Below are 24,967 nucleotides of genomic sequence, written 5' to 3' on the forward strand. Positions count from 1 at the left end.
AATTGTTCTTTGAAAAATTTCAAAAACCTAGATTTTGATCCAAAATTGGTTTGATTAAGAGTTGTTTTTAAATTTTGGAAACTTTTGAAAAACAAAGATTTGGAATTTTAGAAGTGTTCTAAAAAGAGTAGTTTTGAGTTTGGGAAACTCTCAAAACAAATTTGGAAAAATTTAAAAAGTTTCTAAAAGTTTTGAAAAATTTTAGAAGTGTTCTAAAAGGAATTTCAAAAATTTAAGAAAAGTTTTAAAATTGGAAAATAGCAACTTAAAGTTGCATAAGAAAAAAAAAAAAAAAAATTTGCTTTTTGGAAACTAGGGTTTTGAAAAACCCTAGTGTCCGGCCAGGAAGCTTCCTGGCCGGACCAGAAGCTCCTGGATGTGTCCTCTAGACGCGTCCAGAGCAGCTGCTGAGACGCGTCTTGAAGACGCGACCAGCAGCTGCGACAGAAGCTTCTGGACGCGTCTTCAGCTACTAAGGACGCGTCTTGAAGACGCGACCAGCAGCTGCGAAGGAGCTTCCTGGACGCGTCTAGGACGCGTCCAGAGCACTCGACCAGACGCGTCTTGGAGACGCGTCTGGGAGGTTCTGGGTGTCTCGGACTAGTCCGAGACACCTAGTGCTGGTACATGGACTAGCGTCCTGGCTCCGGCCAGGACGAGACCAGGCCTTGATAGGCCTCGGCCAGGACATGCCGGCCGGCCCTATGGGCCGTGCTATGTCCGGACCTTGTCCGAACCCTTTTTGGGCTTGGGCCGGGACTTGTCTAGGACTTGTCCCGGGCTTTTTCGAGGCTTTTCGGACCACGAAAAGGGACCATCATTCGAGTGGGAGTTTTGCCAAAAATTATTTTCCGATTCCAACCAAATAATTCCAAAATCAATCCGGGCCATCCAAGAGCCCAAAACGGATTTCTCTTTAAATTGATTTATGAAATCATTAAGAATCGAACCAATATTTTTTCCGAAATTGACCCGGGCTTTCTCGAGCCCAAAACGGAGTTTTTCTAAAAGATGATTTTAATCATAAAACATAAAACCGGAAAGCACCATTAGTTGAATTCTTCGAATTTAGACTTAAGGTCCGCAATGTGACATGTGATGTCAACAAAAGTATCTCCCAAGATAATCATGCATATATAATTCTTAGCCTTGATATATTATATGATTGCATGTGATGTGAATGCGGGAAACTAGTATGGCCATAGATTTATTTCCTTATTCTTGTTTTAAGCACGGATGGGTGCATGCTTTGTAATTAATTTTAATTTCAAGTTTATACGATCTGCGAATCGTTAGAGTCTTGTAATTAGAGTTTAGGGTCTATGAGTCCATTGAAGAAACTCGAGGATGAAATCCAAAGGCGAGTGGGAGAAATCAATGGAGGTTCAAAGATGGCGATCTAAGACGAACCAAAAGGCGAAACAAGAAGAAAACCAAGGGAGATTAGATCTTCTAGGTTAGGGGCCATACTAGGATCCATGTCTGCTTGATTTACTTTCTCGCGCCCATTTACTTACTTATTTACGCTTTATGTCGTGGATGTTAGTTAGGCTAAATAGTTCACTATAACAAACGCCAGACTAGCGTAAAAGTCCCCAAAAGTAATCTTGAGTAATCGCCTATCCAGATTAAGACACTCGTTGCGCCCTTGTTCGAGGAAGGTGGGTCGGCCTTCGCAAAGTACCTCCTCTACCTTGGGACAATGCGGGTAGGCCTATAGAAGAGGCCTACACGTCTAAATGGTTCTACTCAACGAGATCAGCAAGAGAGTCTTGGATACTCGAGGCAAAAGGATAGATTAGTCATTCATTAATGAAATCTATCAACCAAGAGTCATAAGGTATGATCAGTGAAGTAGTTCACTCACCCGGAACGACGGAGTCAAAGGGTAGGGCCTTCGTCCGCTTTACTTCGAAGAACTGGGGTCTTGGAATCACTTATTCAATCGGGGACGATTTTTATTGAATAATGTGGGAAAACTAATGTTTTTCAAAAACGATAACGAGTTTTAAAACTTTGCCATTACTTTATGTAGTTTTAAAGATGACACAAGGAAACATGTTCGACCTTGGAACGTACCTAAGGAAGGTGTTAAACGAAAACATCCATGAAGGAAGGAATCGGGAGATACTTCAAATATTGGATGGAGAGTTTAAAAACAAGCTAAATGTCTCAGACTATCCATTTTCAAAATTGGATTTTCTGACTGCTAAAGAAACAGAGCATCAAGAGGATGATCAAAAGAGGGCAGAACCAGAATCAATGACTTCTCGGTTGTTATCAGCCATGGAGGCTACTCTTAACGAGAAACCTCTGAACATGGAAGTCCCCTCCATCACTCCGAAAACTGAGGATTCAATCCGAAGCAAAGCGAGAGTGGAGAGGTTTGATGCAACCAGTAAATTATTGCGTCTGCGCCTCGAGAAAGGAAAACCAGTAGGTCCTCATGTTCGGCAAATGATAGAACTCTTTGCTAAACTAGAAGAGCTGGGTTCTCCTGTTAGCCAATCGGCGGCTAATGACATGATCCTCTATTCACTTCATGAAGGGTTCAATCTATTTAAGATGGAATATGCGATGAATGGATGGAACAAGCCTTTAGAGGAACTTGATGCAATGCTTCAGGCAGCAGAACGACTAACAATGGACTTGGAGCCAAAGAATAAGATTCTTGTGGCTCAAGAGAACAAGAGGCAGAAGAAGAAACCCGCGTTAAAAGGAAAAGGCAAACGTATTGCTAAACCTCAAAACAAAGGTATTCAATCTACGTCAAGATGTTTCTACTGCAGTAGCATAGGCCACTGGAAAAGAAACTGCCCTAAGTTCTTGGAGGACAAAAATGGAACAGTAGCTTCCAATTCAGGTATAAACAGTTAACTTATCAAATACTGTAAAATTCCCAAATTATGGTATGTAATACCTAAAACTGCCCTTTCATTGTGAATGTACAGGCGCAGCTGGGAACTGAGTATTTGGCTAAGGAAGACAAGATCCAAGAGGGAGCAGAAGCCTCGACTGCTAAGGATGCTGAAAGGGATCGAAGTCTACTTTAGGCACTATTCTAGATTAATCGTTTTTCTAGTTTTTTAACATCATCTCTGTACTAAGTATTATGGAGAATCAATAAAGAATTTTATTTCTAAATTGAGATGTTAATAAGTGCTAAGTTTAACAAACTATACCAAAAGATTCTAAACTTGGTCAAAAACCTATAAGATAGGTTCATCCCAATCGAAAGGGATGAGGACAACAAGTCCACTATAACCAAAACATGAATCAAACTGACAAGAAAGAAAGCCTTGAGTCAAAAACAGAGATTGATCTTCAAACGTACTTCTAACCTATCCATATTTGGAGTGTCCAAAAGGATTAAGATGAAGAACACGAATCAAACTCTATCCTCCAAAATCCATTTAGTCTAGACATAGCTTCTCACAAAACTACCAAAATTCCGTCTAACAGCTAAGCTTGTAAAAGCATTACAAAACTAGCTAATATCTGACGCAATTTCTTTTAAAAGAAATTTGGGCTTCTTCCAAAACTAATCAAGAGAACAAAGTGTTTGTTGCTCATGATAGTATTCTTCTAATAATTAGCACACCTAGTAGTCTGGGAGAAAACACTAATTATTAAAAGAATAAGTGGGAGAAAAGTACAAGTCGATTTAATTCGATCATGAGAAAAATCATGGAGGGTCATGAAGAACAATCATGAAACTTGTACAAGTCGATTAAATTCGACCAAGAGCAACAAACTGCGACTCCTTGGAAAAGGAAAGGTTAAAGATATGATCTTATAAACCCACCGCACAAAAGCGAATGTCATTCGCCGGAGAACTCTCAAAACAAGTGAAAGTGTCTCTAAAGGAATATCTCAAAGTAGTTGAGAAAATTCCAAATTGTTGTTCAAAAGCCCTAAAAGGTCAAATCTCAAAGACACAGAAAATAAAGGTTATTTCTGAAGAGATAAAAGACCTGCGCAGAAACGGAAACTGACTCTAGATTTTGGCTAGAAGCCAAAGTCATCGTGGAATCCATATCTCGTCAAGACATGAAGCTTGATAATTTAAGTCAACAAAAGACCTAAATTGGTTTTCCAAAATAGAATACTGAGAAGGATGGAAACATTCGTGTTTCCCGAAACGAGACAAGAAGAATAAAGATTCTTCCAATCAAGTTATGTCCACAAGCATGCTTCAGAAATCTATCGACGGATTAAAAGCACGCAAGAGTTAGAATCTTCGATTCAAAAGGCAATCAGAGAAATTTGATTCCTGGAGAATGAAGAAAATCTTGAATCACGAGTTTCAAGAAGGTAAGTGGGAGTAAACAAACCTTCCGGGTCCGTATGCAGAGTACATACAAAAGATTGAGTACGACATAAGGTGTTGTATAACAGTAACGAACTGACTCAATAAAAGACCACACACAAAAGGATAAAATGCCATTTTGGGCATCTGAAGATCTATAAGCATAGATCAAAAGGATGATAGGATTAGAGAGACTCAGTACGCTGAGATGCTTGAGATCCGATACAGAAAATCTAAGACTCGGAAAGTCTAAAAGAATTTCGACCCAAAAACTCATGACAGAGGGCGTTGCAAAACTCGGAGTCTAAAAGACACCGATGAGCTAGCACGCATGAGAGAGACATTTATGTTCGAAAACATAAAGTCAATCATGTTGGACATGATTAGCATTTAAACATCCGAATTCGGATTGGAAAACCGAAACACTACTTAGTACATCCTAGAAGGCTAAAGGATGAAGTAGTACAAAGTTGAACATGTCATCGTAGCAAACTTCCAGACATGGAAGGAAAGTAGGCTAAAAGTGTTTTAAGCCGGGAACTGTTGCAAATACTACACAAAGAATTAAAGGCCTTAACTCTAGTAAAGATTACTAGATATTATCAAGGTTGAAGATAGTAATCTTCAAATTAATTGATAATAAGCAAAGTTTAAAACCGACTACCACGGTAGTCAAACTAAACTGTCACCTTAGACATAGTATGAGATTCATACACAGTCTAAGGCATGAGGTATAATTTTAAACCTCGACAAGTAAAACTGAGTGGGTAAAAGAAGTTTTACGGAAGAGGCTCAGATTTACAACTCTCGTTATCAGAAATAATAAGAATTATTTCACCAGTCGTCTAAACTTGGTTTAGTGTTTAAACGACAGTCCATCGATAATAAAACGTTTCGAATAGGTTTGTCAGATACGTGATCTGATGAATGAAACCCTATTAAGTGAACTTGGAATATTTATTATCAAAAATCCCTGGTCCAGGTCATTGCATGGACAACAATGACTCACGAAGACTAGCACGGGAGTCGATGGGATAGCGCAGTTTCATGGGCTATATGAATAGTATATTCTATTCGACTACGTGGGTGTGTAAAAGGTTTATACACTGGATAACCCTCAAATGAGAAGTACATCATTCGTGATGAACGTCAATACTTCTCATAAAGACAATTGGAGAGATTCCTCAAAACATGAGTGCTCCACTCATCTTATGTAAGGAATGCCCGACTTTGGTTCCGTTAAACGCCGCGCCGTAAAAGGAGGTTATAAAGACGGATACTGGGAAGGACAGGATAGACATGAAGTTAAGTGGGAGCGCAAGAATGGATTGTGTCACCCTAATCACATTAGGTACAAAGTGTCTCAAGGCCACTTGATGAGTAGCAACTGAAAATGCGTGGTCGCGCTCAAACGGATTAAAGTTAATCGTTTGTCTTTTACAGTTGTACTCGGATATCAAGAAAGTCTGAATGACGTGACGTATCAGATGGGATACTAAATTGACACGGGAATCGAGGCATTGCACTTGTTCTAAGTCCAAGTGGGAGTCTGAAGGAGTTGAAGGAGATGTCCTTCGACCAAGGTGACAATGCGAACAAATTGTCGGATAGGACAATTGATGTGGAAGATCATCAAGTCCGATTGATTTAGGGATCGTAGAGTTGTAGCTAGAGACCAAATACGATCGTCGAATTACGAAGTAATTCGCGGCTAACTTCGATCGGATCCTACAACGGGTTACACATAAGAGTGACAAATTGATCTAGGATATGACTAGTGGGAGTGAGATATAATCATGGGAGTGTCCCATAAACATATCTCATAGGCCTAAAAAGGAATTAGGCAAAGATAGTACAAAAAGGCCAAAAACAGGGTTTTTGGGCCTAGACCGGTTCGGGTACTTCTAGGACTCGGATTGGGCTAAATTTTGGAGGGTTAGTTGCTGATATAATAAACATTATATCTGCCAATTTTCGTGGTGTTTGGGCACCTCCTCCTTAGGGAATTGAGAAAATACCAATAGTTGCTATTTTCGACTATTTCCCTAAATCTTATTCTAAAGGGTGTTTTAGGAAACCTAAAAGGAGGTGGATTCTTATTAGGGTTCTATATAAACACTCTTAGGGCAGAGAATAAGGTGTGGAATTTCTCTCTAAGCTTTCTTACTCTACCACATCAAGTAGAGAGGAGAAAGTGAGCTAATTCCCATTAACTATCTATCTAGTCAAGAAGAAAGGAGTTCTTCTTCCAACCACCATTGGTGTGCTAGCTATACAACAAGGTGGGAGATCAAATTGATTGCTCGTGTCCCAAGTAGAGGAGCTACACTTGAAGCTCTTGGTCTTCTTCAATCAATTCAACTAGTTCGAGGAAAAGGCGATTAAGGTAATCTACTATCTCCATTAGATTAATTACTAGTTTTGCATGTGATCCTGGGAATACTAGTGTAGACATTAGATGTCATATTTCCGCTATAAACACTAGTACAAGGGTATAAAACCCTACAGGTACACGATCCATATGATCCTTCTTCACCGTAGTAGTGGGAGATTGTCTTCGCGAGAGCCTGAAGTGTGGTGCCAAAGGTGTTGACACCGCCTTCGCATTCTGAATCCCAAATCAAGAAACTACTCGTTCGATGTAACCTTTCTGATTCAAGTACAGTTTCTTACTTGACCGCTCTCTCTTAATCTCCATTCCCAGTATATTATTTGCAGCGCCCATGTCTTTCATCTCAAACTCTTGACTGAGTTGAGATTTCAACTTATCTATCTCCACCATGCTTCGAGAAGCAATAAGCATGGCATCCACATACAAAAGAAGATAAATAAAGTCACCTTCGCGAAGCTTCTTGATGTATACAGAACAATCATAGTCACTTCTGCGAAAACTATGCTTTAGCATGAAAAAATCAAATCGTTTGTACCATTGGCGAGGGGATTGTTTCAATCCGTAAAAAGACTTCCTCAAACGACATACTTGATTTTCTTTGCCCTCAACCTTGTATCCCTTAGGTTGAGCCATATAAATTTCTTCTTCCAAATCACCGTGCAAGAAGGCGGTTTTAACATCGAGTTGTTCCAGCTAAAGATCACTGTGAGCAACAATACTCAATAGCACCCGAATGGAAGTATGTTTCACGACCGGTGAGAAAATCTCATTGTAGTCGACCCCTTCTTTCTGTGCATAACCCTTGGCCACTAGTCTTGCCTTATACCTTGTACTCTTGATTTCGGAAGAATCCTCTTTCTCCTTGTGCACCCATTTACAACCAATAACAGACCTACCTTCGGGCAATGGGACAACCTCCCATGTTTTGTTCTTGTCAAGAGACTCCATCTCTTCTTGCATAGCAACCAACCAAATTTCTCTTTCCTCCGCGGTAATAGCTTGTTTGAAGGTGACCGGCTCGTCGTCTTCCACTGAGAGTGCATATTCAACCACATTGCCTGCCTGTAATGCCTAAAAGGTTTGTCTGACCCTAACCTCTGTACCGGCTTATATAACCGTTTCGGCCTAGTGTGTATCGAAACATCCTGCTGTTGTTGTTGTAAAACTTGTGTACCTTCCCCTTGAACCTCCTCATGATCGGGTTCATCAATTTCATCATCCTGAGTATTATCCTGATGCTCCACCTGATCATGATTCTTAGAAACCCATTGGTCTTCGGCTTCTACTTCCACTACTTGAGCTTTAATAGACCCAACATCATCACAACTAGGCACCGTAGCTTTCGCCATAGCTACAATAAACGACTCATCAAACACCACATCTCATCTGATTACAAACTTCTTGTCTTCCGTACACCGTAGCCGATAACCCTTGACTCCTATAGCATATCCTAAGAAAATTGCCTTCTTTGCTTTATTATCAAGTTTGTTACCTTTAACATGGTAATAGGCCGTACAATTGAAAATCCTAAGTCTCCCGTAATCTGCATGTTCACCTGACCACATCTCGTAAGGTATGCCGCCATCTAAAGAAGAATGTGGAGACCTGTTCACAATATAACAAGCTGTAGCAACAGATTCTGCCCACCATTTTACGTCTAATCTCGAATTAGAGCGCATACATCTAGCCTTCTCAAGTAGTGTACGGTTCAATCCCTCTGCGACTCCATTCTGCTGAGGTGTGCTTACTACTGTCCAGTGCCTCACAATGCCTTCCTGATTACAAGACTCCTTGAAAGCCCCATTGATGCACCCGAAAAGGTTGCACACCCAAGCGGAGGTATCAAGTAGTAATCCGGCAAAGCCGGGATCGATCCAAGGATAGGAAGGTAGTTTGGATGATGAAGGGTCTTATTCGTCGGTTTAAGTGTTACTAGCTAACTTAGACTAAAACGAAAAGGGAACAAAGGTAAATGGGGGGTTTAAAGATTGCACGAGCGATAAGAGAATAAAGCAAACAAGTAAACTAAACTAAACAATAAAAGTAAAACGGGCGAGAGAGATTCGAGAGAAGTGTCGGAGGAACAAGAGTCGGGAGATAAATAAGTGAGAGAGGTGTCGAACCGGGAATCCATAATAATAAATCTACAACTATGTATGGTCCGATCTAATGTGCCTAAGTATACTCGATGTTCGACTCCTAAGGTGATGTCCATAAGCACTACGTATATCCGGGGATCATACTTAGTCAAACAAACGTCATATTCAGTTAATCCCGAGTCAACGAAAGTGTTGTCTAGTCGCCTAACTATGTGAAGTGCATGACAAGACACATGAAATTTTGACTTAGACTACGATCGATATCGAATACTTCGTTTCGTCTATTAACTATGCGAAGTGCTTGACAAGACACATGAAAATACGATCAAAACGATAATCGAAATAAATGAACATCAATTTATAATCAAAACATCAAATCATATTAAACATAATCACGAATTCATCACATTTCATCTCATATATTCGACACACTAAAGTTAGCTAAATATGGTGATTGAATAAGAAATGGAAAGAAAATGATGAGAGAATCCCCCTTTTTCGATGTGGTTCGAGGCTAAGATCGTCAGAAAATATGAGTCTTTAAGGTGCAGCCGATCTCCCCTTAGCAAATTCTGGGTTCCCCATAGCGACCACCATCATCTTCTCCATTTAGAACACAACCTCCATTAAAGCTAAACCCTAGTTTTCTCTCTCTAGAAATTTTAGCTCAAAATCAAATCAAACCACATAGGTAGCTAGCCAAGGACATGAGAAGTAAAAGCCCCATGGTTTCGGATCAAAAAAGTTTCCGGAAGACTCATAAAAATCCGGCCAAAGTATGCATGAAAAATCCGGCCAAATCCTTAGATCCGGCCAAAGGGTGTTGTCCCGAGCCTTGCAGCCGCGTCCTTAGTCATGTCCCGAGCTGCAGGATGCATCCCGTGAAGATCCGAACATGAGAAAGCTTCCCGAGCGTGCTCCACAGCTGCTGGTCCGAGCTGCTGTTAATGGCTGCCCGACAGTAGCTCCCGTGAAGCACAGCCCGTGTTGTTGCTGTTGTCGTGCTCTGCTGTTGCGCCCGTGCTGCAGGTCACGTTCGCTGGAGCTCGGAGCTGCTAAGGATGCATCCCGTGGGCTATTCCTTGTGCCTTCCCGAGCTGCTATTCCGGCCAAGCTTTGGTCGGCCTAACTAGGCCGGCCTAGCTTGGCCGGATCTTCCTTCTTCTTCTCTCTTGTCTTTCTCTTCAACTCAAGTAACTCAACCCTAGAAGTTGATGAAGAACACCAAACCCTAGCCTCCTCTCTCTCCTCTTTCTTGGTTGTTGAAGAAGATGATGAATAGTGTCTCCTCCCTTTTGACCCCTTTTTCTCACTTGTGTATACACAACCCTAGACTTAGTCAAACTTGACTAAGTCTTAGACCATTTGACTTGGACCAAAGAGAGGGTGCTCATAAGTTCTCCATTATTCTCTTCCTCTTTGGGCTCTTGGGTTGGGCTTCTTTCTAAATCAAGGGAGTGCCTTCATCTTGTCTCTACATTTAGAACCAAGGGGGTGCCTTCATAGAATCCTTGTTTCAAGACCGAACCTCGGCTTCTTTCATTCACAACTTCTCCGTCCGAACTCCGAATCGACTTCCGTTTTTTCCGTCGGACTCGTCATTGACTTCACTTGTTGTTTGACTTCTGATTTTGACCAAAATGACCAAAATGACCAAAATACCCCTGGTGCTCTTTTCTTCCCTTTTGCCGCATATGATGAAAATGTGATAATTCGCTCTCTTTATTCCGAATTACACGTCAAACCCCAAATAAATTACCTAGCAATAAAAACACATAAATAATAAGAAATAAAACTCGAAAAGAACTAACTCATCAAAGTTAAGTGACCTAAATGTGGCATTTTCACGCCACATCACCCATCCGTGTACTCGGTCCCATTATCCGATCTTAACGTCTTCAGCTTTCGACCAGTTTTGTTCTCAACCATTGCTTTCCACACCAGGAACGTGTTGAATACCTCATTCTTATGCTTCAGAAAATAAAGCCAGACAAATCTCGAATGATCATCAACGAATGTAACAAAATACCTGGAACCACCCTTGGAAGCTAACTTTGCCGGTCCCAAGACATCGGTATGTACGTAGTCTAATACCTCTTTGCTCCTGTGCTTGCTTGTAGAGAACGTCACCCTGTGTGCCTTCCCGAACACGCAATGCTCACAAAACTCCATGCAAGGCTTCTTCATGTCCTTCAACAAGCCTTTCCCGCACATCAAAGATAGACCCTTTTCTGACATATGCCCAAGGCGCATATGCCAAAGCATCGTACTAGCCGTTGGATCCCTTCCACTGATTCCTACGGCTACATCTCCCGTAATTGTTGTTCCCAAAAGTTTGTATAAATTGCCGTAACGAGTACCTCTCATCACCACCAAAGAACCCTTAACGACTTTTATGGAGCCATTCTCTATAATTATCTTACAGCCGTTCCGCTCTAACACACCGAGGGAAATTAGATTTTTCCGCAAATCGGGTATGTGTCTTACGTCCGTCAATATTCTCACAACTCCATCGTGCATCTTAATACGTATTGTTCCGAGTCCCACAGTTTTACATATACTATCATCACCCAGTATAATTGTACTACCATTTATACTCCTATAGGTAGTAAACCACTCCCTATTTGGACACATATGGTGTGACGCCCCTGAATCAAGCATCCACTTATCGGAGATCTTCTCAGACACCTCTGTTACCGAGAAACATTCGTCAGAGTCTTCTGACACATATCCCGCCTCTTGCATCTCTTGTTTCTTCTTGTAGCCTTCGTTCTTTTGCTTCAACTTTCTCTTTGGACAGGCCGCTTTAAAGTGACCAAGCTCACCACAACTAAAGCACGTTTTCTTGAAAGAGCCTCTAGACTTGGATTTAGATTTCCCGCCCTTCCCCTTTCCCCTTTCATTACTCCTCCCCCTCGTTACAAACAACCCTTGTGTCTGATCCTTGTCTACTCCACCTGACGTCATACTGCTAGTAGCAACCTTACGAAGGTGATCCGCTAATAACGAATTTCTCGTCTCTTCCATGCTTAGACTATCACTAACAAGCATCAAAGTTTGAACAAGGTTCTCATAGGATTTAGGCAATGAAAGTAACAATATGAGGGTTTGGTCCTCATCCTCAACCTTAACATCAATATCCTTCAAATCTGAGATAATCCTATTCACATATTCGTGAATAGAAGAACCCTCTTCCATTCTACATGTGAATAATTTGGATTTTAAGTAGACCCAATTCGTTATAGTTTTCGTCATGAAACTGCTTTCTAGCTTTAACCACACACTCGCCGCCATTGTTTCTTCGTCTACTAGGAACGCCACGTCCCTCTCAAGACACAACATAATGGTAGCCCGTGCTTCGAGATCTAACTCTTCCTAATTGTCATCTGACATATCTCCTGGTTTCTTTCCCGTCAACGTCTCGTGTAATTTCTGCGAGATTAACAGATCCTTCATCTGCATCCGCAATAATAAAATCATTTTTCCCATTGAACTTCTTTATCTCATATTTCCCTGATTTGACTGCACCACTTCTCGATCCCATCTTCTCTTCGTTCAATCTCAACAAGGCTTTGGTGTCAATTGTTCAAACTAAAAGTCGCGGAACCTATCGAACCTATCCTAGATATTGATCCGACTATGAAAATTAATCGAAAAGTTACGCCAAATTTAAATATGCAAATAGAATTTAACGAGGTTCGGCTTTAAAGCCTACGTCCTCGGGCGAACAAGAAATCTTTATTGAAGGATAAATGAAGACGACTCACACAACCCGCAAATTCGTCCGAAGATTGTAACGTATAGAAATTAACCTTTTAAACTAGATCTTCGACGACCGAGAAATTAAACACCGCTCAAAACTATGAACAAAATTTCTCTCTCTAACTCTCTCTAAAGAAGAGTTGTTGTGTTTGTTGTTGATATGTGTGTTACAAAGCACTTAAACCCCCTATATATAATATAAGCCACCGACCATAATAGGATTCAATTTGGAAACTGCCTCTTGAACCGCCTATCAACAATTTGGAAACTGCCTCTTACATGATCAAATCTGACTTCGTGGGAAGCAGATCTTCCCCATCCACCATTGTTGTTGCGATATCATCACTAGATAGTGCAGCGAATTGCTGTAAGAATTACACGTCTATTGCTTTCGTATTGCTGAAAGATACTTAATAACAAAGAGAACAATCGATAGAACGAATGAAAAATGACCTAATATCGTGAATAAGAACCCATGAAGGGACGAATTAAATAGGAAAACAGGAAGAGAGACACCAAAAGGTGTCACTGCTCAGCCCAAAAAGGATCGAAACCCGCTAGTAACAGAATAAAATTTAAATATCTATGCTGATAACCGTTCAGATTTGAAAAATAACTGAAAAGAAACTGAATTCGCCGCCTTAAAAGAGGTGGTGCTGATGAGAAACTAATTCCTCCGCTGCTGAGCCCAAAGTTCTAAAGAAAAGCATATATTTGCTCTTTTATCATTAACCCAACAATGTGGCACTAAATTTTTGGGGCTTACTTAGATTTTGTGCTTTGAAGACCCTTGTTTTGACTTTTGGAAGATTTTGTGCTTTGAACATCATTGGTAACAAAGAGAAAGAGGTTTGGGTAAAGATATAAATCTTCCTTACCCAAAAGCATCATGTATTCTTTCTTTAGTCCCACATCATTGGGACAAAAGAGAAAGTGGCTCAAGTAATGGTTATTTATATCCCATCCAAAAGTATCACACTATTCAAATAAAAAAATAAAAACAAAATTAAACAAATGAACCCGTGACCCGTCCGCCCTCGCGGGCACAACCGGGCCACGAGCACTCAAATAGCTGATATAGTTGGCCCGAAGTGACCGGCTGACCCTATCTGATAAAAGAAGTTCGAGCCCGATCCGCCTGAGTCTGTGAAGCAAATGTCGGAGCCCGACCGATTCCCTCCCCTACATATGATGATATGTATACTCGTTTGATGTAGATTATGCGTAGAGTAGATGATTACTTGAGAGAATTTTGGTGACAACTGCGATTTCCGAAATGAAGCACAAAGGGGATCAAAGACAAAGAGAGAGATTTAGTGACAACTGCGATTTCTAAAATGAAGGACAAAGGGGATCAAAGACAAAGAAAGAGAACGCGAAAAATTTTAATTTTTTTCCTATTTCTTATTAATAATCATACAATGGTAGTACAAAGATGCAATTATTGGATTTGAACAATTTATCTATTAGGAAAATTATTCTGAATAGTGTTACACTAAAACTATTCTTAGTCCGCAACTTTGTAGACTAAAAGCCCTAAACAAATATTGTTAGTATCAACTTATATGCCAATGAAGAAGCCTGAATGAAAATATAGATTCTTTGAAAAAAAATCTTCTTATCAACTAATAAACTAACACTTTCAAAAAAAACTAATAAGTATTGTGAATAAGCATAAAATTGTCGATTGACCGATCAAAAAATTTTGGTATATGTCGTCAAATCATCTCTACTACATTCTAATAAAACACGCAAATTCAATTTGGCCTGACCTGCGACAAGAACTAAACCCTATACCCTCTACTCGTATCTCTCCACATCAATTTAATTCAATGAACCTGATTTTTTACAAAAAAACGACAGTAGCAATTGTCATCAGTATAAGAAGTTCCCATTACATTTTGATACCAGAATTTCAGACTTTTTAGAAACTACACTTGTTTGAACTTTTTGTCCTATTTAGTCAGCTAAGTTTAGGGGTGGGAATTATACCCGAACGTCTGATACCCGTCCTGTTTACCGGAGTCCGACTAAGCATGTGGGCTCCCGTGCCTAAAGATGGGTACAACCTGCCCGACCGATGGTTTTTAATAGGCGGCCTCGGGTGAAAAGCTCTGCCCGACACCCCGCCCATACCCGATCCCGAGATATATGCCCACCCTATTAGATGTCCTTTATTCTTCACTAACTATGGAGCCTAAGGGTAGTTCAATGTAATTTTACCCATCAGATTAGGGTTTCCTCCAACATATATAATCAACACAATAAATCCGCTCATTATCACTTTCTCATTAGCATAGAGGAGCGTCGGAGAATCCAAGCCATCTCTTCGCTCTCTCTCGTTTTTTAGGTCTTCTTCGGTATGAACTAGGATTTTTTTTTTCTTTGATGTTCTTTGCGTCTCTTCTATCTTTATGGAACGGTCTTATTTTAGGATTTTGTGTGTGAAGGAAGAATAGGGAAGAACAACATAATAGAGAAACACAAAAAGTATATAGAACTAAATCTCGTGTTTGCATGTATAGATTATACTTCATATAGAAACTCGGGTATAGCCCGTGCCCTATGGTCACGGATTTATTATAATTATGTTATGAGATAGTAATAAATTACAGTAAAAATGATAAAGAATTTTAAAATGGAAAGATGAATTAAAGAATTTCAAAAAGAGAGAAGAAGAGAAGATGATTGTTTTGAAAACTAATTATTTCTACTTTTTTTTTTGGCCATGGGTATTTGAACGGGATTGAGAGAGATACTTATGGGTGGGGGAGAGATTTATGGGTGAAGAGAGAGATAGTTTTGAGTGTGGGTAGTTAAAATCAAATTGGTAGAGAGATTTCAGGGAGATGAATAAGTGGACAGTTTTCTTGTTATTATTTAAGACATAAATAACCTTGGATATTATAGTATCTAATTACAAAATTTGTTATGATAATCCGACGGACACGAATATCTCATACATAAATCGACGATCCATCTCAAAAAACACCATTGTGCTTTATATAATAGATATACTTCTTTTTCTTCTTCTTTGATCTCTGTGTAAGATAACTAATATATATATATATATATATATATATATATATATATATATGATATTACATATTTCTCTTTGTCTATGTTATATCTATTTAGTTTGAAATAGATCTCAGTAGTTCTGTTGCAAATCTGTTTAGATCTAGGTTGTATTTGTATCAATAGTAAAGATATGGATATATATCAGTTTTGTTCATTTCTTGTGTCATAGAATTTGTTCATGCTTGATCTTACAACTTTTGTTGAGATCTAGTATCCATTTTTTTTATCTTTAAAATTTTCAAATATTCAGTGAGCCCGTTACCCGATTACTCGGAGCCCATTTCATCCGGACCTTTAAATGGGCTTGGGCCTGAGCATGAGAAATTTGTGAAATGCCTGCCCGAACTCGCCTGCTACCACAATATCCAAAGAGCGAATCTAGCCGAACCCGACTCATTTCTACCTGTGGGCGCCCATACCCACCCAAGTCCCGTCCCTAGCTAGGTTGCTTTAAGAAATCATACCATTGAAAAAAGGGAAGCATTAAAAAACCCCCAAAAGTGTTAGTAGTGCCCTCTTCCTTCACAATCTTTCTCCAAAATTTGCGTCGAGCTAGAAGTGCTTTTAAAGGGCGCCTTTAAAATTATGAAATGCCTCTCAATTATTATTCAAAAAAAAATGCTCTCCATCTACTTGTTATTGGAATTGGAGCCTAAAAGCCTACAACCAAAATATCCGGCAGCTTTCTTAGTCCACACCAAAATCTGAAACACTTAACTCTCTCTCTATATATATATATATAATAGGGTCTCTCTCGCGGAGTACTAAAATCAAATTTTATGTGTACCCACCATAACGCTCCCTAGTATACTCTCTCGCAGTATACTTTCTCTCTAAAACTCTATTCCCCATGTCTAGGAGCGAACTATCTTCAGCTTCCAGTTAACGCTCCAAGTGTACTCACCATAACAACCACTGTGATGGTTTCACGAAGCATCCAAATGTGGTCAGATTACATTAAGTATCTTGGGGAAGATGAAAACCCTGATTTTATCTATAATTCTAGAGATGTATAATTCTGGAGAGAGAAAGCTAGAGAGAACAATTTGATTTTAGCAGAAGATGAAAACCCTAATTTGATTTTTAGAGAAGATGAAAAGAGAGACAAACAATTTGGGGAAGATGAGGAAGAGAGAAACAATTTAATTGATGTGAAGAAATTAAAATAAAGATATTTGTGGGAAATCTAAAAAGAGGTTAACAGTCAAATAGCCGGTAACGGTGGGTCATCTGGGTATTTTCGATAAAGTAGGGAGCTGCGCGGGGAGCTGGTCATAAAGTAGGGGGTCATCTCAAAAATAACCCTTTCCTTTTTTTTGTTGAGACATTAGAGCAAGTCCAAGGGTGAGCGGTCCCGGGCCCTTAAATTCACTTTTTCATTCAAATTTAAGGGCCTCAGCTCAGCCCCTCAAAATCAACTCCAAGGGTGAGCGGTCTCGGGCCCTTAAATTTGAATTTTTAATTTCCCAATTTACTTAAATAATTCGATTAAACAATATCGATTACAAACTTAACATTTGATTAGAAATTTAAATCTACGTAAATACGACTAAACAACAATAGAAAAGTTAAAAATAGCTAGAAAGGGTTTCTTGGTTAGTGTGGATGACTGCCGAACCAAGCTTCTCGCGCCGCTGTAAGCAACCGTGCACCATGTTCGTCGAGAGAATTAACATCAATCCTCATTAAGTCTATTCCATATTGTCGGTCCTTTGTTTTTTTATCGGTTTCAAGGAACCCTTTTCGAATTTCTAAAGATACTTTCAGTGACATCGATCTTTGTTGAGATTCTTCCATTCTATTTTGCCAATATTCCGGCGGAGCATCACCGGCTACTACTTTGTCTGTAGCGGTAGAATTTGTCGAAATTTCTCCGACTCTTGCATTTGCTTTGGCTTGTTTACGACCCATTGGTCTTTCCTCCGATGGATTGGTATTAGAATCTCTTTTCCCGGATGTTGACTCTCCTGGCATGTCTGCCATCCACTTGTTATGCGACATCAAAACTTTGTAAACTTGTTGGAATCTAAACATTTTTCTTTGTGATTGTTTTTATAAACATCAAGTGCTCTTTGTATCTGAAATAATCAAAACTGATTTTAAAGGGATATTATGAAATCAAAAGATAAAACTATATAGAGTAAAAGTAAGAAAAATTACCCGGTCATAGTCGTTCTCCTCGCTTTTTTGAACTTTATTTACTATCCTCAAAGTAGAGATAAAACTTTGACAATCGGTACTTATCTCACTTAAACGAGATTTACAACTTTTTTTGTGCGTTGAGAGTTTGTAATTTCATTAAATTCATCGGTTATTTTTTGCCAAAATGCATTAGTTTTTGTGCAATTTCAGACAACCACATCAAATGTGAATTTCAAATAAGAATTAGTATGTATTATATCTTCATTGGTAGTATACGCAACCTGTTTAGCTTTCTTGGTTGAAGTCGTGCCTTCTTGCTCGCAAGAATCATCTAAAGTTTCATCTACCGCCGAGGGAACTCGTGAAGAATCATTAAAAGTTTCATCACTTTCAAATTGGCTAGAGTGATAACCGGGAGTTTGAATGAGATTCATAAATAAGTCATTATCATTCAAGGCAACCATTGAAAAAGATTGAAGAAATTGGCAAGAGAGATGGAGAGATAAAATGAAAGAGAAAGAGTTGAAATAGAGTGAATGAGAGAGAGATGAAGGATGATTTGGGTTCAACCCTTATTTATAAGGATTGAACCCAAAATCTGGCCGTTGGATTTGCTCCAACGGCTAGATCTAAACGGCAGATCTTGCTCCCCAACATGACCGTTGGGAGCTCCCCAACGGTCTGTTGGGGAGGTTCAGCCGGCCCCTAGTAAGGGCCGGCTGAACGGCTGGGTTGGGGCTCAACCCCAGCCCTCCCTTACTCCAAGGGGAGAGACCGGGGGGCTGGGCCCTTAATTTGAATTAAGGGCCCCCTCCGCCTTGGACTTGCTCTTAAGAGCAAGTCCAAGGGTGAGCGGTCGCGGACCCTTATTTTCACTTTTTCATTCAAATTTGAGGGACTCAGCTCAGCCCTCAAAATCAACTCCAAGGGTGAGCGGTCCCGGGTCCTTAAATTTGAATTTTGAATTTATCTCTTTTTTACCCTTCCAACCACCATATTAAATTTTTTATCAACTTTTTTCTCTATAAATACAACTCTCTTTCTCTACAAACTCAAATCAATGTCATTTCTTCTTTGTCTACAAACTTATCAAACTCTCATCCTATATACCCTCTATCTTTTCTACAATGCAACACTGTTCTTTTTTATTCAACATGATGGTTGAAGAAGATGCATGGGCTGCAGAAAGAGATGATGATGATCTCTTAATGTTACAGCAAATGAAAAGGAATGCTAAACAAAAACGTACTCGTCATGTTGGTTCGGTTTCGGGTCATTGAACGTTTGGGTTGGGGCTCCCTTACTCCAAGGGGAGAGACCGGGGGATTGGGCCCTTAATTTGAATTAAGGGCCCCCTCCCCCTTGGACTTGCTCTTACACTTGTTAGAATTGGTGGTCCTATTAGTGAGGTAGGTTGCTTTAGCAATTCATAACGTTATTATTCAAAAAAAAAATTCGTACCGTTGCAAGCTCGTGCGTCTCAATTTACTTGTTTCTGAAGTTTCTAAAATTGGTACAAGTTAAAAATAGAAGTTTCTAAAATCGGTACAAGTTAAAAATAGAAGTTTCTAATTTCTGATATTTCCTAATTCATATCACAATCTGAAACACTTGTCCATCTCTCTCTAGAATCTATATATAGGGTATCAGCCTCAGTACACCTTGTCACAAAATCTCAACAACAATCAATCAATCAATTTTCAAGAAAATAGTTGTTTCAAAGATGAAGTTCAGGAGGGGATATTCAGTAGAAGTAAACAGTAAAGAAGAAGGATTCATAGGTTCTTATTATGAAGCATTAATAGTAAAACCCATACCAGAATTGAACAAGTACTTAGTTGAATACAAAACCCTATTAACAGAGGATGAAAAATCATATCTAAGAGAAATTGTTGATAGTAATGAAGTTAGACCTATTCCTCCTGTAATTCCAGTTTATGATTTCAATATTTTTGATGAAATTGATGTTTTTGCTAATGATGGATGGTGGGTAGGTCGGATTACTAGCAGAGAGTTCTTGAATTATAATGTTTACTTTAGTTCTACTGCTGAAACAATCTCATATAAGTTTTCTGAGTTGAGAATTCATCAAGAATGGGAGAATGATGAATGGGTTTTGTCTCAGAAACCCCACATAAGAAGATTTGGTTGATTTCTCTCTCACTTTCTCTCTCCAAAATTTTGAATGAATGAAGTTGAAGATGGAGGTTGTAAGTACATATTGTTGGGGATGTTAAAGACGGGATATCTAATGGTCGTTTGTCAGTTTTCTTTTTCTTTTCTTTTTTTGAGCAATTGTCAGTTTATGTTTTAGTTGTGATTAAACAAGTTTGTTAGGGTTTGTAATAGTTATTCAATGTATTAGCATTAACAATGATTTAGAGTTTTTAATAGTTAATCAGATGGATTGTGTTAATGATGTCAATTGTAGTCAACGAAGATCAACAACGAAATAAAAAAAAAATTCTGAATTGATATAGTATCAACACAATTAGTTTTAAATTTCGCATAATATCTATATAACAAAAAGAGATTTTTTTTCATGCTAACAAGGACAAATCCATCTGTCCGAATCTCCATGTCGCAGGTGCGTACCACCATCCCTCCACTTCTACATATCACTTGAAATGCTACAAATATTCAATTCAAATTAAAAAACAAATTATTTTGCCTTCTCCCATCTTGTGGTTAGGGTTAGAATATCCAACTGTTACAGCATTCCTCTTCCCAACTCATCAACTGCGCCTGTTTGAAAGAACAACCATCACCGATTTCATGGTTACTTGAATTGCCGGTTCTATGATTCAGCTACTCATAGACGCCTTCCCATTTCTATCCAAAGTTTTCCATGTATGAACCTGAACAAGTCACATTCAATTGAGTCAGATTCTGACCAGTCAGACTCAAACGAGTCAGTTCCAGTTACGCCAGATTCGGATGAGTAGGATTAAGACAAAAGAAAGACCATAGAGTTTCTTTTTAACATCTAAACCTGACTCAATTATGTGTATTTCAATTATTGAAGCATATTTGAGAAGATTTCATACATTGGATGGTCCAATTTCTACACATTAAGAATGATACCATTATTTATTGCATAAATCGGCCAACCAGGTCATTGTTTTGTATCGATCACCGACCATCATAAGCATTAAGAATGATACTGTTATAATTATGGACTGACCAAAAGCATCCCAAGCTCTTAAATAGTAGTAGTAAAGCACCAAACTAGAAAATGAAAGAAATGAATACCAAGCTATTTAGCAGGAAAGAATCCAAATACGCTTGGATAAAACGGAAGGAGGAAATAAGAAGACAAGGACAGGGGCAAAAGACAAGCATACCACCAATGTCATCAACGGTTTTTCCTAGAAGTGAATCTGTAGCTGAAAGAGCGTTGGGGAAGTCAACTTTCCGGAACTTTTCAAGGGTAGATCATGAGAGCCATAGAGCGGGCTGCCAATTGTGTCTGAATCGATAAGCAGTCCCTCTGTGGTTACAGATTACTGTCAGATCAAGAACACCTGATTATACATCAAGAAATAGAAAGAAATTAAATTTCACATATCTCAGCAGTATATGACGAAAGATAACAATCCAAAGTTTGTATTTGCCAAAGATAGCAACTTAACTCCATCTCCTGAACCAGTAAAATGAAGCAACAATCAGATCGCAAGTAAATCTCAACAATTTTCATAAGTCCATTGATTTTCTAACTTTTGCATCCTATCAGTATCTTTCTTGGAACCAAGTCTAAACCCAAGATAGATTTAGGTTGGAACTACAAAATTTATACTGAGTCAATATAGCTCCGAACCAAGTTTCTGGCTTCTGCGGAACAAAAAATGGTAACAATTTCCACGAAATCTAAAACCCTACCAACTTATGAGCTCTTAAAAGCTATCATTAGTTATACAATTAAATTTGTAATGAAATCTAAGCCCACTCACAGAAGATGCAAAACCAAGAAGCCAACATGGGGCTATAACAAGAAATCAACAATAAGAGCAACTAGAAGCATAAGAAGGAAAAGGCAAATGAATCAGATTAAAGTTCTAGCTTCACTGACTAGGTCCTGTGTTGTGATACACACTGTACTTTTTGTCCCCCGCCAAAAGGCAACAAGTATCCTGCCACAAATGTTTCACGGAAAATGATTAATATCATTGCTGAAACAATGGGAATTTACTACTTGAACCAATTTATTCACTTCATTGCGAAAATATGCAGGTGCCTTTCTCGAGTCGCTGATGTCTTCTCTCTGATCTTTATTTATCTCTTTGTCTTTTTATTTGTGATTTCTGGTTATCAAATCAAGCACTAGTCTTCGGACTCTGTAGAACTCTAATACAAATTTTTATTGCCGACAAGCTGATCTCATTAATCCTTTAATGAGGAGGAGAGCACAGTCTCTGAATATCTTCTCTCTAATCTTTACTTATCTCTTTATGCCTTTTATTTGTGATTTCTGGTTATCAAAAATAACTCTACTCCTAGTCCTCTGTAGAACTTGAATACAAATTATCACTGCCTACAAGATAATCTACATCTTATATGGGGCGGCTTTCTATCACATACAAGGTGAATCATAAAAATTAGCTTCATGCTTCTGAACAACACACGGAATACGTGATTTATTTTTCCTAAATAAACATACACTACCATCCAATGACAAATACACTCTATCTAAAACTTTTGCATAGAACAAAACCTACGAATGAGAGTCTATACCTGATTGCTTGGTGTTGTCTTTAATTACTTCAAGGGTGAATTAAGCAACAAGATCGACTTCGTCAAGTTCAGGAGAAATCACATCCAATCTCATCATACTCCTGTACTCATCAGGAACCGAAGCACCAGCCTGCACGCATAGTTCCACCACTGCCGGTGCTTTCCCGTAGAACCGCTTAAGATCATTAGGCAAAGCAGCTCCATTTGGGTCTCTCATATGCCATACATAATTAGGCCCAACAATATCATCAATTGTCGCTTCTTGCCATGCATGCAGACCATTACGAGATTGGTGCTTAGAAGCTCTGCACATCCTCACTTTATGTCCCTTAGGTCCTACCTGAACCTCAGGACAGTAACCACACGTTTGCACACCATACTTCTCCATGAGCTTCTTAACTCCTGATCTGATCTCAAGCCAAGATTTAAGTGTCATCTCACTTATCTCGGTTAAACTCTTCTCCGTCTCATCTTGAGTTTGGGCTAACAAAGCGGAGGTTTCAGCCCATTTTTGACCACTTGGAATTTCTGTATCTTCCGACTCAAAGTCTTCTATCCTTCCTTCTATCCAGTATACAGGTTTTAATCTTCTCCTTGTCGGATATTCCTCAATGTCCAAACCAGCTTGTATGCAGAGTTCTACAACTGCAGGTAGTCTTTTGACTCTAGAACGTTCATCATGTCCAACTCTTGGTCTTTTGGCTCGGTCATGGATATGGAAGCATTTAGGGAAGTACACAATGTCTTTAATTCCTCCTTCTCTCCATACGTGTGTAGCACTTCGAAGACCACTCTTAGGACCAGTACAGGTGCGTATTTCGTGACCCACGGGGCCTATATGAACTTCAGAGCAGAACCTGTATAGACAACATCAAAAAGGTCAATAAAAGAAGATAATAAGTAGACCGAATTCTATACATAACGTGTTGCCTCTTCCCCTTAACTACTTGATGACACCAACTGATCACATTTTAAAAGTCGAAAATTGTTTTTATAGCAGCGGCATCAATATCGGAATCTAATCCCTTGCGCAACAAGTTTAGATACATAAGCTAATGACTATATGACTATCGATCCGACATGGTTCGTGTTAAAAATCTCATCAGTATCAATAAGAACCTCGAAAAATGTGGCACCACCAATGTGGCAATCACGATCTAATTCAATTTAAGCATATGCTATGAATCAGGTTGATATAGAAAGGAAAGAAACAGAGTGAGATATTATTGATACCTGCAACGTTGAACTAGAACGACAACATTGACAAGCTTCGAGAGTCCATAGAGAAGCGTTTCCCTAGCTATAAAGACATTGTGAGCCACTTCAACGAGTTCGGGCACTAGTAATCCATTCTCAGGAACTTCTTCAAGAATCTTACATGGCTGAGCCTTTCTCAATTCTCTCTCCTCCTTTGCCCTTCGAATTAAAACTTTCATTGGAGTTGGATAAGGTTTCCTCTCTGATTTCTTCCTACTAGGGATTGGTACATCATGATAAAATGGGTCTTCTCCTTCTAATGTTGACAAACTTCCAGAGTTAAAATAACAATTAGGGCTCAATCGATATTGCCATCTCTTGAGATGGAAGGCTTCCCGGATTACCCTCCTTTGCATTTTGTTCTCCTCTGTCTACTGGGGTTTATTTATTAAAAAGTTTAAAACCCTAAAGAAGTTGTGCAAGTAGAAATTATAGTAAGCCCTAATTAGGGGATTTCATAATCCATAAGAGGGTGTTTGTTCTTCAGTCACTGCTATGAGAAGTTGAACAATTTGACAAAAATTTCTAACCACCAATAAACCAGATTCTTTGGATTTGCTGGAGGAGTTAAAGATATGAAGATTGATGATGGAGAAGAATGAAGAAGAGGCTTACCGGATAGTTCACCGCCGGTGAAGGAAGTAGAGCTCGAGTGAAACCTTGATGTTGTAGAGGAAGAAAAAGTATATTCGTTTTTTGAGATGGATATTTCCCGTTTAGACCCCTAGGAGTGACCAGATTTCTCTTTTGGTGCCTGGATCTGACCAGCTTCAATTTTAACCCATTTTTAATAGTTATGAAAATATTAAGTCTAACTTTTCTTTTTTTTTTCGATTGTACTCCTTATTTTTCTTTTTTCTCGTCGGTCTTCTTTCATTTTTATAATTACGTCCTTTTGTTGTTAAAAACATGCATAGATTTCTTCACTGAGTCGTATATGTTTACTTTTGCTTTGGTTCAAGAAGACGGAACAACATCTGATCATAAGTATTGATCCAAAACATAATGTATTCTTTATCCAGATATGCATCTAAGCACAAGTATAAATCCAAATATATAGAACCCAAATATAATGCATGATCGTTTGATTTACTACTCAATTGTGATGCAAATATAAATTCATAACTCATAATGTTTATTTGTGATGCAGATAAATCTAGTTTAAATCTTGTTTGATTTATATCAGTTGTGATG

General features: G+C 39.0%; 2 protein-coding genes across 7 annotated transcripts; one reads left to right on the forward strand and one right to left on the reverse strand.

Annotated features, from left to right (window-relative positions):
- The first annotated feature begins 19,508 nt into the window (after positions 1-19,508).
- On the forward strand, positions 19,509-19,937 carry LOC147567226 (protein AGENET DOMAIN (AGD)-CONTAINING P1-like). The gene has a single exon (XM_086657382.1). It carries the CDS (start codon positions 19,509-19,511, stop codon positions 19,935-19,937), a length of 429 nt encoding a protein of 142 aa, XP_086513508.1.
- Positions 19,938-20,238: 301 nt separating this feature from the next.
- APO3 (APO RNA-binding protein (DUF794)) lies at positions 20,239-24,462 on the reverse strand. Of its 6 annotated transcripts, none has more exons than XM_086653832.1 (4): positions 23,750-24,462; positions 22,517-23,373; positions 21,130-21,309; positions 20,239-20,643 (listed from the first exon to the last, which is right to left on the reverse strand). In XM_086653832.1, the coding sequence occupies exons 1-2, from the start codon at positions 24,127-24,129 to the stop codon at positions 22,557-22,559; spliced, it is 1,197 nt and encodes a 398-aa protein (XP_086509958.1). In that variant the 5' UTR covers positions 24,130-24,462; the 3' UTR covers positions 20,239-20,643; positions 21,130-21,309; positions 22,517-22,556. The 6 variants fall into 6 exon arrangements, with proteins under 6 accessions (XP_086509958.1, XP_086509957.1, XP_086509961.1 ...); XM_086653831.1 differs by having other exon boundaries at positions 21,130-21,915; XM_086653835.1 differs by having other exon boundaries at positions 21,130-21,291; positions 23,750-24,443.
- Between the last annotated feature and the right edge of the window lie 505 nt (positions 24,463-24,967).

This window comes from Eschscholzia californica, unplaced genomic scaffold (genome assembly GCF_041429995.1).
Source record: "Eschscholzia californica isolate CP2 unplaced genomic scaffold, dmEscCali1.0.p SCAF_1, whole genome shotgun sequence".
Lineage (NCBI taxonomy): Eukaryota > Viridiplantae > Streptophyta > Magnoliopsida > Ranunculales > Papaveraceae > Eschscholzia > Eschscholzia californica.